A 14,064-nucleotide genomic window follows, 5' to 3' on the forward strand; every position below is an offset into this window, starting at 1 on the left:
TTTGCTATTTTTAGGCGGTGTAATGAATAGAAAATTAGCAATATTTTTTCTATAAAACAGTTTCTATGTCGTTTTCTAGGCGCCCATCTCGTTCACTTCTCACGCACAGTTTTGACGGACAGAATATAGAAAATGAAACAGCATTTAAATACTTCAGTCTTCATGTTTCTCAAGTCATGTCTTGGTCTAAACATATATATGTTATGTAAAAAAGCTTTTAAAACGTCTGGGGTACGTCTATCGTACACTGCCCAATGCGCCAAAACATACCGAGCTGCTGACATGTAAATTACATATCTGCCCCTTTCTTGATTACAGCTGTATCATATGGGGTCCCCATAAGAAATTCGATATTAAAAACTTAGAATCAGTTCAAAAGAAATTAGTCCTCTTCATCTTTCACAACTACGGCCATGATTTGTCTCCTTCACGTTATGCAGTCCAGGTCCAGCAGCACGATTACCTCACCGCCAACTAGAATATTTGAAGTTTTTACACGCACTGGTTCATTCTCAACACTCTCCTTCACTAAACACTCATTTGAACTTTAGCAAACCTTCAATCACTAGAACTTTCCATAGCCTGAATGTTACCCTTTTCTTTTGCCACACTGAGGCGTTCAAACATAGCTTTTTTCCCCTGACCACTGAACCCTGGAATTCACTGCCTGGAAATGTTCGCTCGCTACCCATTGAAGAGTTTTTTTTTGGCCATCACTTGTTAATGACATTTTCATTTTTTTGTTTGCTTTTACATGTTTGTTTTTCTACATGATTGCTTTCCTTCCGCGCCTACCCCTGCTATAGCATTATGAAGACTGCAGTATGTATGTATAAATAACTAACTAAATATAAAGTATACATTTATTTTTAATGAGAAAGCACTATTGACTGTGTAACCGGGGAACTCTCTAACCAGGGGACTGTATAACCAGGGAAGGCTCTGAACTTAGTCACTTGAAACGTATATTTGCGGGAAATAAACAATACTTTGAATGTTGAAATCAAGTAAATATTGCCGCGGCTCCGTTTCGAACCCTCGGCGACCCGAACAGATCAGCTTCACTGGCCACTGCACGAAAGCACTAGACTGTCGCCGCAGCTGATCACGCCTCTCGTGCTAAACTAACACATTCTCTCGCTGTGCATTGGACCTCGTCGCCTTCATCAATTCACATTCGAGCGCGAACGTGACGAAAGGAAACTAAATGCGCAGAGCTGGATTTTTGCATCAGTGGATACCTGAGTCACGTTTTGAGCCACGTCAAGGCATAGTTACAGGGAGATGTGCACGGCTGCCTTTCGCGTTCACAACGTATTGTTGTCGTTGCAACTGAAGGAAGCCTGAGAAAGAAACTGCAGTGGACTACCTACTGTTTCGAGATCAGCCACATTGGCGTTAGCGTTGACAACGTTGGAGACTGTTGAAGGATGGGACGCATAACACCTCGATTTCGTTTTTAGATATGTGACTTTGATGTCTACCTACCGACACTTGCTTACCAGCAGTATTTTGTGCTAAGAAACGCAATTTTTGATCATTAGACTGATTACGTACCAAGTTTAGGCCCTTGTTCTGCTTGTCCAGTTCTTCGCTCATGTGTACTGACAGCACCACGTTGTGCCCAACTAGGAGGGTCATGTAGTATTGCACATAATCTGTAAAAATAAAAATTGGTTGAGAGATCTGTCTTCAAATTCTAGTAACAAGAAATACAAGAAAGCCGCCAAGTATGTCAAAAATCCTGCAGCTTTTTACTTGTCCGTAGGCTTCACGAGTGAAAGACCAATACCCGAAAGGTAGCCCGATTTCAGAAATTATACACGACAAAGCGGAGAGATATGCTTGGTTATTTTGCATTGTGAAGTGTGAAGCGGTTTCTCGAAACGCAACAATATATTTAACCTTTACAAATAAAAAAAACGGCAGTGGTGTTTTTCCTTGGCTCTTAACTATTGCAGAATTTAAATTGGTTTTCAAAATGGGATACGAAGGCTGAAAGCGTAACAAGAAGTTAATATTATTACGCGGTAAAAAATGGGACAAGGCAATGCACCGCAGAGAAATTCTTGCAAAAGTGAGGACACCAAGCGCACACGCAAAAGGGACACTCCGCTTGCTTCGTCCCCGTTCACATTATGCTTTGCAGGGCCCCGCGGCAACAAAAACACCAATTTAATACAGGTTGGGGTGTTTCAGTGCATGACGAGTGTTAGGGATTCAAGGGCGATGCATGTGCTATATCACGTCAATGGGAGCTAGTCTCCGGGAAGCACGGAGTTATGTGGTGCGTGACGGCGGTGACATGAAGCAACACGCACTACTGGCTAGCATAACGGTACATGTTCTTCGTAGAGCCAGACGCTGCGAGATGGCGACCAAAGCAAGCGGAGGGAGCTATTAGACAAAGGCGCCTTCCAGTTATTGTAGTAGTCTAGCCGGAACGCCTTGGAGCATAGTAGTCGGGAGGTATAAGAAGGCGGGTGTTCGCCAATTACATTGCTAGCGTAACCAGAGAGCGGACCAGAGGAGACCGGAATAAACGTTTACGGACGTAATTCCTAAAGCAAAGGACGTGGAGCAACCGGCAAAATCGTGGCCGGAAATGTTTTAAGCGAATTTGGCATGCTATGAGGCAGCTTTATCCGAGTCACGATGGTCAAATGAGACGTAATTCGCGAACGTGTCAGTGACAACAAGGAAGAGGCGCTAAGCGAAATAGTTCGTATGGAAGTAGCAGGCAGTTGTCAGCGCACGCTTAGATAAAGAACATACAAGACTGTATGGATCTCTTGAGGAACACCAGTCGCCACATTTAATAACAAGTTGGCGGGCAGCACCATCCAGTCAGATGAGGACATTCGGAAGAACACCCGGAACATTAGAAGCAGTGCTTGGGAGGGGGGGGGGGGGAGGAATTGTCGGCGGAGATTGTGCACAGTCTTCCAATCATATATTCGTCATCAGAGCAACTACGCTCACGAAAGCACAAAGGTATCACGCATACCTCTCCATATAACCCTGCCATGGGTAAACAGCGGTCACGTTTGCCCTACGCACTTCCTAATCTTACTGCAGCGCCCTCCTACAAAAGCTTTCTTTTGTAGTCCTGTTCATTACATTTAACGGTCATCGGTTATCTTCCTTTCGCATTGCGTGCTTGGTTCATGCCCACTTAATGATGTCGTCTAAAATGTTATGAACACGTTTTAGTTCCGAGGCCCAACCTCCTCTCTACCTCGCTCTCATTGTCATACCGAGCATTTCCACTTTATAGCTGACTGCGTTGCCCTCAATTTATTTCATTTCTTTTCCTCATAATTAAACTATTTTAGCCCGATGAGGGCACCGATAAATTAGATCTGTTATATCTGTTATATAGGGTACATCCTAATCAGCGTGGCTTATGTCAAGGCTATCCTATGAAGTTCAGTTGGCTCTGTTTCTTCGCCATATTCACGCAAACCTTAGCCTCAACACATACACTGACGGCCTGTTTCTAAATTTTGAGAAGGCTGTTAACACTGTTCCTCCTCGCCCTGTACTACTGTACCTAGGATGCCTTACAGTAGGCCAATTTGTATTTAACCTGATCAGTGAGTTCTTAATCGTCTTTGGTTCTTTGTTGCCCACTCGTACTCCCCTCATCCAGCCTTTCTCGTGTACTGTCAGATGCTCGTCAAGGCACCTTACTAGGATCCCTTCTTTGTCTAATCTGCATTATTCATATGCCACTGGACATTGCCTCTCACATACGGGTCTTTGCAGATGCTTGCATAGTGTACCGCCCGTAACTACTACCGTTCTGCAGAACGACTTCATCTACTGGATTTGTGTGATATCTTGCTGATGAAAGTAAACGTTAATAAAATTTCACTACTGTCTTCGTATCGCCCTTGTAACTACCCAACCTTCAGCTACCGCCTTTATGACAGTGCTCTAAACCTACGCAATTAAATGCCTAGGCATTCATACCTCCCGCCATATTTCGCGGTGAAATCATAGTGACGAAATCATTAACTCGGCATATGGTGCCCTTGGTTACTTAGCCCTTTATTTGGAGTTAGCAGCTCGTACAGTCGTGCTTATCGTGTATGTTTGTGCATGTCAAATTCAATCAATCAACCAAAAAAATTCATTTTTCCAGAAAGGAATCCTAATGGTCTCCTTGGCTAAAAGCAGGTCAAGCAGCTCAGCTGAGGCCGAATAGACCTATACAAGGCAGTAGCAAACAAATAGAAGGCACAGCTATAGTACCAATGATTATAGAACTAAAATCATCAAGTAATGAGTTGAGCAACAATTCAAAGCGCGAAATAAACATTGCGTGGTACAAAAGAAAACTGGATCGAGAATCTAGTATTTCCATCCTAAAACAGTAAGCACACGCAAGAGAAAATAATGCTTATTTGCGCTCAAAAAACAAAGCCCTAATTAACAATGAAGAATATAAAAGAAAAATAATTGAATAAAAATTAAGTAATTGCTTCTTAAACTGTGGACACACTAAGAAAACACAATGCGGCCTAAAGTTCGAGAAAGCAAGGCTGAGCTCTCTTCGGTGCAAGCCTGCTATGTGCATGAATTTGCTAAGGAATACTAGAAGATTGTGTGCGAGCCAAAGATTGGCCTTTTTAAAATGTATGGAAGTGAGGAATTTCCAATACACCCATATCTCTAGTCGGTATATTAACGCCTCGGAGCTGTAAACCAGCCAATGAGACTATGTGGTGAGTAAATGCAGGAGAGGAAAAATAGAATATCATCTATGGCAAGCGGAATTCATAAATGTTTCGATGAAAACTGTTTTGAACAACCTATAAGCACTGATTGTAGTGGCGAGAGGTTCCATATTTCTAAAATGGCGAATCATTTTTTCCTGAATCCCGAGAAGCCAATTTAAAGTTACTTTTGTGGTTGCACATGAAACTGAAGAACAAGAACTCAAAACGGAGCTAAACAATGCTTGATAGATTCGAAGATTTGCCTTCCGGGGAAGAATGCTGCATTTGGGCGACAAAAGTTCGGTAAATCTCGAAGAAAGTTCCTTGAATAGATAAATAATATGAGAGGTTATCTGGGAATTCTTATTCTTAGCACGAAAATTATTACTTTTCTATTGGCAGCCTTAATTTATTTCTACTTTTGGTCATTTTCACAACATTTGTACAACCTCATTCCATTTCAGAACTAGATCAAAAATGTTTAAACCAGAAACTAACAATGTGCTATCATCAGCACATAATAAAGTCTACTATATACACTTATCATATCACTCATAAATACTTTAAATACGACCGGACCTGGTGAGCTGCCCTGCTGGACACAGTATATAACTGGGAGAAGCGGTGAGTTATGTTGGTTTAGGTGTACAAACTGAGCTCTATTTATTGTGGGATTTTGGTAAATATGAACATGACCCAAGAATACAATAACAATGAAGCTTTTTGATTAGAATTTGGTGCGCAATGAAGTCAAATGCTTTACTGAAGTCCACGAAAAGAGCTACTGAGAACATCCTTTTTTCTATATTTTGCAGAATGCGTTTCTTTATTGGAAACAGAGACGTTTCCGTGGACTTACCGTTCACAAGCCTAAATGTTGAATTAGTTACAACGTGATACATTTGAAGAAATTTTGTTAATCTAAAAAATGCGATTTTTTAGTGCTTTGATAGAGTCAAACAGGAGTTTTTACATTCTATATTCGATCCCTACTAAAATAGTCTAATTTATTTGCTTTCGTGTATTTAGACATGCGAAGCTTGAATAACCGCTTCATATTACGTTACGGCCGCGGCGGTCGAATTTCGATGGAGGCGAAATTCTAGAGGCCCGTGTACTGTGCGATGTCAGTGTACCTTAAAGAACCCCAGGTGGTCGAAATTCCCGGAGCCCTTCACTATGGCGTCTCTCATAGCCTGAGTCAGTTTGAGGCGATATACCCCCATAAACCAAAGCAATCATATTACGTTAATCGCAATAGTTCACTGAAGAAAATCCCAGCTTGGTCTCCACAGTCTACCCTCCCGCCAAAAACTAGCAGGTCTCTGCGTCTCCGTTGTGCGCAGTTTTTTTTTTGTCTTAAAGTTCTTATTTTTCTATCATTTGCTGTTCCATATATTGCAGTCGAAACCCATCTTCATCTGCCCAGATCACCGCTAATCCCGTCCTGAGCCATTCTAAAGCCATTTACTCAAAGCGCGCTACCAACACAGGATTTGATAAATCATGCTTGCTACGCACTGCCCATTCCAGTCCATATCGCTTTGTTAGCCAATCGACTTGAATTGAAGACCGCCATCGAAAGTCATCTTTAAACATTGCCGTCACTTTTGACGACCAACCATTGTGTCATGCGCATTAGTGGGGCTTTGAGGCTATAATAAATCAATAAATAAATATTAAAATGAATATACTTCCTTCTTTTAAGGGCCTGCTCAACTGGCACTGATAATCTGAAAGTAGCTTCTAAATACATCACACACAATTGTTATTCATGTAGTTATTTCACTCTCGTATGATCCGAATACGTGGTCTGAATTGACATCCCTGAACGCCTCCTTTAACAACGCGAGAGAAAGTGCTCTAGAACTCGTGTCTACCGAACTGACACATTTCTTGGTTTTATCACTTTGTTCTGTAGAGGAGCGTGGTTGCTGGGCAGACGCTGCACATTTTTTTCCTTTCCCTTTACATGAACGGCTTGATCATCCCGTTCTGTGTTGCCTATATAACGGCTGAGGTTTTCGCTTATTCATGTGGTTCGTATTCAAGTGTTGAAAGTTTTTTATTCGTTGTCCCTGCATAGCTGGAGACTTTAACAACCCGCCAAGCAATACTGATGTATTAACCCGTTCATCTCAGTTCATTTAAAGTGTAAAAAACGAAGTTTCTTAGCAACATTAACCCAATACTTCCAACCTCTTATGTGATGCTCCTTCCCTGGGGCCTTTAAAAGAAAAAATGAAATGAAATCTTTCAAGTCTAGATTTAGGGATTGATTGCAATAAGCGTATTTGTCTATTTTCTGGTTACCGGGTGTGACTGGGGTTACAGTCGAGTCGATTTAACGAAACCCTGCCGGCTGTTGAGTAAAACCGGTTGGTTGAGTAAAATGCAAGGTTGCTGTGATTCGCTTAACTATTCCTTTGGAAAAAGCCTCCCGCGCAGCGGACGCTGAGCTAATGGGTCTGATTACTGGAGCAATTGACGTGCCATTTCTTCTCCACAGTAATAATATTAGCGTTCTTCCAAGATTCCGGTACTGTCGAGGTCAAAAGGCATAGCGCAAATAGGGCACCCAGTCACAATTACCCCTGTTACTTATGAGAATACATTTAAGTAAGCGGGTAGTACAGCCAATGGCAACAGATGATGATGAACCGACATTTATTAAGCCCGAAATAATCGATGGTGCACGCGGGCACCAGACGGGGTGGTTCCCAATTTACGGGACCCATATGTTTCCAGCAGCTCCTGGACCCTATCCGTCAGTGCGAGCTGAATCGGTAGGGCGGAGCTAGATAACAATTTCTCCCATCGCTCAAGGGGTTGGGGATTGGGGGTGTTGGCGGGAAGGGGAGAGGGAGGTCTTGAGTTTTGTGCACCCTGCCAAGACGTGTGGCAGGGTGCCATTTTCTCGTTTGCAAAAAGGACAGAGCATATTGTGTTCAGCAGGGTACATGCGGTTCATCAGTACGGGATGCGCAAGCGATCCCGCCTGCCCTCGACGCAGGATCGTCTGTTGTTGCCTGGTGAGTTTGGGGTGCGGTTCTGGCAGTCTGCACCTTTCCTCGCTGTACATCCGGATAATTTCCCGATAGCTGCTGACCGGGTGCGGTAGCTCTTCCGGCTCGTGCTCGTCCCAGATTGATATTTCTCGGGCATGGTATTCGGCGATGATGTTGCCTGTTACCTGCAAGTGAGCCGGGACTCACACGAGCTCTTTGGCTCTTCCCGGACGCTTGCACGTGGATAGAATGGCTCGGGCCGCGGAGGAGATTACCCCCCTGCGGAAGCTTCCGTAGGCTGTCTTTGAGTCGTTGAGCACGGTGTCCACGCTCAGCTGTGCGAGTGCAAGGGCCACGGCCGCTTCTTCGGCAAATGCGGGGTCTGTTGTCATAAGGGACGCACTAACGATCAGCCTGTCTTTTGACGTAACCACCACCGCTGCACGGTCACTCTATTTTCGGAGCGAGGAGTCCGCTTAGTGGACCCTGTGGTTCTCTTCCAGCTTCCGATCTATGGCTTTGGCCCGCGCGGTGCGCCTCACATCGTCCTTGCCCGGCGTCATGTTCCGGGGAAGAGGTTTGGTGTGAATGGTCGTCTTTCAGTCCTCCGAAAGGGCCGCCTTCATGGGTACGGACTCGATCTGCCATCCTATCTTGCCTAAGACGGCTCGTCCGTGTTCCGTGTGACTGAGCCGGATTCTTTGATTAGAGAGGTGGGCTTCGACGAGCCGTGTTGTGGGCGTCCATGTATAGCAGTCTTTGCGTGGACGAGTATATGGGCATGCCCAGTGCTTGCTTCGTTGCCTTACGAAGCATCGTGGTTAGAGCGTCCCTATTCGCCTTCGTCAGCTGGAGATACGGGGCGGAGTAGGTAACCCGCGACACGGCGAACGCGCGTACCAGGCGCATGGGATCGTCGTATTTAAGGCCTCGGTTTCTGTTAGATACCCTCCGAAGCATACTAAGTATCTGTTCGGTTGTACTCTTGATCTTTGTGACGGCGGCGTATGCCTTTCCGTCGCTCTGAAGTAGTAGGCCGAGAATCCTAATCTGCTGTGTTGGCTTGATGGCCGTTCCATCGATTGTGATGATCACCTTCGGCAGCAGCTCCTTCTTGAATTTTCCCGGTTGGATCATGAGCAGCCCTGATTTCTGGGGAGCGCAGCTCGGTCCGCATGACTTTGCGTACTCGTGCATGGTCGTTGCCGCCCGCTGCAATGCTTCCGCCGTCGTCCAGGCATCGGACCCTGCTCGGGCCATCCACACCGTAAGATCGTCGGCACAGAACGCGTGGTCCACGCCTCCGATTTTCTTGAGCAGATTGGGCAGAGGTAGGAGGGCCACATTGAAGAGCAGGGGCGCCAAGACTGATCCCTGAGGGCTGCCCCTATCGCCGAGCTCGACAGGGTCCGACGTTTCCTCCCCTATCCTGATGGTCGCCGTTCGGTTCGACAGAAAATCTTATGTAGCCGAATGTCTTTCGGCCATAGCTGGTCTTGTTCAGACTCTGCAACACGCTCGCGTGGGACACGTTATCAAACCCTCCCTTCAGGTCGAGGGCGAGTATCCCACGCGGCGCGTGCTTCATTGCAGGCTTGACGACCAGTTCGTGGAGTTGGATCAATACGTCTTCGGTGCTGAGATGTTGCTTGAAGCCGTACATCGTCTCCGGCATCGCATCTGTTTCTTCGAGGTGCTTCTGCAGCCGGCGAAGGAACATGCGCTCCATCACCTTCCCCACGCAGGACGTAAGGGAGATGGGCCGCATGTTGTCTATCGTGAGTGCCTTGCCGGGCTTTGGAATGAAGCGGACCTCGGCGTCCTTCAATTCCGTCGGCAACCATGAGCGCTCCCAGGCTTCGTTGATGTGCTCTAGGAGGCCGCGGGCCGCTGTACCGATCATGTTACCGAGGAGTTTGTAAGTTATGGCGTCCCGGCCGGGTGCACTTCTCTTGTTACTGTCATCTATCGCTGTCCACAGCTCCGTCATGGTAAACGGCCGGTCCAGCTATTCATTGTCCTGTCCTTCATAACTCTCGGGGCACCAGGGACTGGTCTTTCTCTGTCTTTAAGTGCTTCGCCTTCAGGTCTTTCAGGAGCCTGCGGCCGTCTACCTTGTACGTGTTCAATACTTTGGTGAGGTTGCGATTGGTCGCAGTTTTGCTACTCAGCGGATCAATCAGATGCCTCAAGAGACACCACGTCTTCTGCGTCAAGAGCTTGCCCTGCAGGTCGTCGCAGGTCTTCAGCCAATTTTTCCTATGTAGTTTGCCCGCATACTCTGCGATCTCTTTGTTCAAGACTAGTATACGCTTGGCCAGCTTTCTGTTGTGTTTCTGACGTCTCCACCGCCGCATGAACGAGTGCCGGGCCGCCCATATGTAGGTCAATCTGGCATCTATGTACGGTGTATGCGTCGTCGTTGCGATTCCTTGGGTAAATTTTTCGAGCGCCTTCTTCTGGTCCCTCGCCCATTCGGCCTACGTATGTTGTGTTTCAACTTGTACCGATTCTTCCTCGGACGCCTCTTGTTCTTGTGTAAAATTTCTGATCTTGTCCCAATCCGTAATCCGTGCCGTCCCCAGCACAGCCCGATATCGGGAGCCTCGGCTCTTGATGCCGATCGCGCTGTGGTCAGACCCCAGGTACACTTCTTCGCTTCTCCAGGAGACGTCCAGCGTGCCCGATAACCACGAAAAGTCTGGCGTGGCGTCCCTCGCGACACTGTTGCCTCTTCTGGTGTTTACGTCCGGCTCGTTCAGGAGGGCCATCCCGTGATCCTGCTTTGGTTTGGCCAGCGCTTTTCTTCTCTTGGACTGGAATTGATAACCCCATGTTTTGTGAGGGGCATTAAAGTCATCGAGAATCAGGAGCGGCCTGGTCCGCGCCAACCCTTTCGCCTGGCTCACGATGCGGTCAAATTCGTACTGTCGTTGGGGCGGCCGGCAGTACGCGCTCAATACAAATAAATTGCCCGAGCTGTCAATTTCTCTCGAATGAATTTCGACCAGCGTGTGCTCACATCCGCCCTGCGCCGTGACATGTTGAGTTGCCGCCAAGTTGCTGCGGACGAGCACCGCCGTCCCGTTCTCCGTGGGGTCCGTGTATGCGATGTACCCCGGGAGACTTGGTTTCCCGTTTGTTTCCTGCAGAACAATTACAATGGGCTTGTTTTCTTGCCCGTCAATGTGTAACATTAGTTCCGCTTCTTTGTTGCGAATCCCGCGGCAGTTCAATTGGTAAATTATGGTGGTGCCCCGCCGGTCTTCTTCTTGTGCTTCTTACTAGGCTTCTGCATCATCCTTTCCGAACGTCCGTGAGTCGACTGCGCTTTTTCGCGATCGCGTCTTTGATTTTTTCGGCCCGCTCCTTTTTCAGCGACGTGAAGCGGTTCCTCACCGATGTTGAGGGTAATTTTGGCCCTATGCGATTGTGCCTTACTGATGGCGTGTGAAGCTTATTCTCGACAGCTTCGAGACGGGCGTCCATTTTGCCTAGCCTTACATTAATTTGGGAAATTGCGGCCAAAATGGCCATGAGCTCTCCTCGTGGGATCTTTGCCGTTGCCGTGGTCACGGTCTGTGCGGTGTCGCCGCTGCCTCTCCACTCGCTGGGCTCTCTTCGGCGTCTATCGCCTCTTGATTACTTGATGCACGTTCCGTGGCCCTACCTCTCCCTCCTCCCGCCCTATGCGGGGTGAGGGGGAGTCACTCCGCGGCACCCTGCGCAAGCCTGCGGCGTTGTTTGCCGCCGTGCTGCTGTTTTGGGGTCTTTCATTTGCCTAGCGGCCGTTACTCGCCAGCGTTTTGATCTGATTCATAAGAGCCCGAATTTGGGCGGTCTGCTCCTGGATCTGAGCGTTTTGGCGCTCTATGATCCTCTTAAGCTCTATCACTTCGCTACTGTCCTTTTGCGGATTTGGTTGAGTTAAGGACTTGGGAGGGGGTGAGGGGTGGGAATTCAGTGTCGCTGGTTAAAGCGACGGGAGCCCTGTTGGTCTAGTCCACCTCTTTCTCGGCGATCTCTCGGCGTCCGGTTGACTCGCTCCGGGACCTCGAAATGTCCCCAGGTCCCGAACTGGCCCGGAAGCGCGAGCGGCGGTTGCCGCCACCGTTGCAGCCCCCGGATGGTGTCTTCGATCGGGAACGACTCTGGCGGCCATTTCCTCCGCCTCCGTTGTTGCTGCTCCGGCCTGGCGTGTGTGACCTGCCCCGTTGTTTGGAGTCGCTACGGCGGGGTCCGCCTGCAGGGCCTCTCTTGTCTCGGTTCCTTCTCCCCGCGTCTTCTTCCTCCGCGCGGCGCCGATCCCAGCGCCGCCGGCGGACGACGTAGGGCGTCTTGAAGCGGGCTTTGCAGGCCTTGTCCGCGGTCAGGTGTTTGCCTCCGCACAGGCCGCACTTCGGGACACATCCGTGGTCTTTGGCGGGTTTGGAGATTCCTCACCCTCGGCAGATCGTGTTCGAAGGATCCGGGCACATGTCCATTCTGTGGCCCACTCTTTCGCACGCATAGCATACGTCGATATTTTTCTGTGCAACGTGCACTCTGTGAGCAGGTTACCGTATCTCACGTAATTGGGTACTTCGTGCCCTTTGAAGGCAATGACGCCTGATAGAGTCTTACCGATTTGGTTTGCCTGTAGGGCCGTTGGGTTATGCTTGTGCACAACATTGGCCTGAATATATCTCCTGGGCCGTATCCTCGAGCTGGATGCCCCCTATGACGCCCCTCACCATGCAGGGGGGGGGGGGGGGGGGGCGCTTCGTAGGTACTTCGTGCGCCGTGCCGCGTATGTCGACACTTCCTACTGCAGCGTATCGGTTGGCGTGCTCTCTCTTGGAGGTGCTCACCCCGACGATATTCTGCTGGTGGTTGGGGCACACGACGTCCTCAATTGCTTAATTGGCGGGGATTTGTCTCGCCGTCGCGATTGTACGACTTAGTTCAATGCGGGTAGCGTCACTCAGGTGGAGCCCGCCTCTCGGGCATAAAACGATCTTAATGTCGCCGCGTGGCAAGTCTAGCATGCGCGCGCCCTTCAACGGTTCGCCCTTGTTTACACGTTTCGCCCTTAAGTGACGTGTAACGCTGCTAGTGGCGCCACCGCTAAGGTTGTTGCTCCGGCTGTTGACATCAGCCGTGGTATTGGCACCATCTTGGCTCGTTTGATGTACGGGATTTATGCCTAGTTTTCCCATGACTTTGTGCGTGACCCTCTCCCCGGCAGTTTTCCAGCCTTGCGATCTTGTGCACTGGTCCGGCGAAATTTTGATGCCGTCCAACTCTACACGCACAGCGGTAATCATCTTAGGTCAATGCTCACTTGCGTAATCACCGATGATTAGATGTTCCGTTGGCAGCTTCACCGAGGCTCGAGCTAGGCCTACCGCTCCCCCGGCCAAGGCCGAGGTCGACGTTAGGTCCAGCGGTGGACGCTCCTCTTGGCACACAAAAGTCCTCTAAATTTGATAAAAGCGGTCCCCTACTTCCGAAATTGGGTTCCCGGTGGTCCACATAACTTCATGCATCCGGTCGATGCACTTTCATTAAGGTGCGACTCATAAAAAGACGGCAGTTCAAAGAAAAAACACGGAGCCCAGGTGAGATGCGTCCGCACGCTTCGCCGGATGTTGACGTTTTTCCCAGTGGCAACAGAAACTCGCCTTTTTCTGGGGGAAGACTCGAGAAATAAACCCTCGATCTCTAAGCCGAGACGGCAGAAAGGTTCGGATGGGCAGTCAATATGTTGGAGAAGGACAATGAAGAGACTAGTAGGGCTTTAACAGCGGTTCTACTGATCGCAATTCAAGCCTAGCGAGGCAGAAAATGAACAGGCGGAGCCAAATGAATCAGTCTGAAGAGGTTGCATGTACGTGAGGGACTATTATAGCCACCAGTTTGGACATCATGTAGTTCCTGCAGCGCAGCAGTGCAAAGGTTGTTGCGGTACAGCAAGGATGTAACTGAGACTTGCGGGGACTTGGCTTCCAGGGTATGTCATCATGAAGAACAAACCTGCTCATCAGAAGTTCAAGTGAATTGGAGCTGAGGCCGAGAATAGGCAGCGTCGCTCAGTATAATAGCTTTTTTTACATAATAGCCATTTTTGAGAGCAAGACCATTATGTTTCTCATGTAAAAGTGCAGCCAAAAAAAGCAGAGTCACCAAGAGCAATTTTTTCTCCACGACGACTACTAACGAGACTAAAGGACTACGTTTGTGCTTAATATTGTTCTCAGGAAGTATTTTTATAACCTCGGCTTCTACAGCTAGGCGCTGAGACTGGGACCCACTGTAGGATCACCGACAGATTGGAGCGGCATGAGCAGTTT

At 48.3% G+C, this 14,064-nt stretch overlaps 1 protein-coding gene across 1 annotated transcript in view; it reads right to left on the bottom strand.

Moving 5' to 3' along the window:
• The window catches only part of LOC144104618 (uncharacterized), a 202,331-nt gene that overhangs the window by 66,091 nt on the left and 122,176 nt on the right, over positions 1-14,064 (bottom strand). The window contains exon 6 of the mRNA XM_077637736.1: positions 1,558-1,658. Within this exon, the coding sequence (XP_077493862.1) occupies positions 1,558-1,658 (101 nt within the window). The remainder of the gene's footprint in view (positions 1-1,557; positions 1,659-14,064) is intronic.

Source organism: Amblyomma americanum, chromosome 9, assembly GCF_052857255.1.
Source record: "Amblyomma americanum isolate KBUSLIRL-KWMA chromosome 9, ASM5285725v1, whole genome shotgun sequence".
Taxonomy (NCBI): Eukaryota; Metazoa; Arthropoda; class Arachnida; order Ixodida; family Ixodidae; genus Amblyomma; species Amblyomma americanum.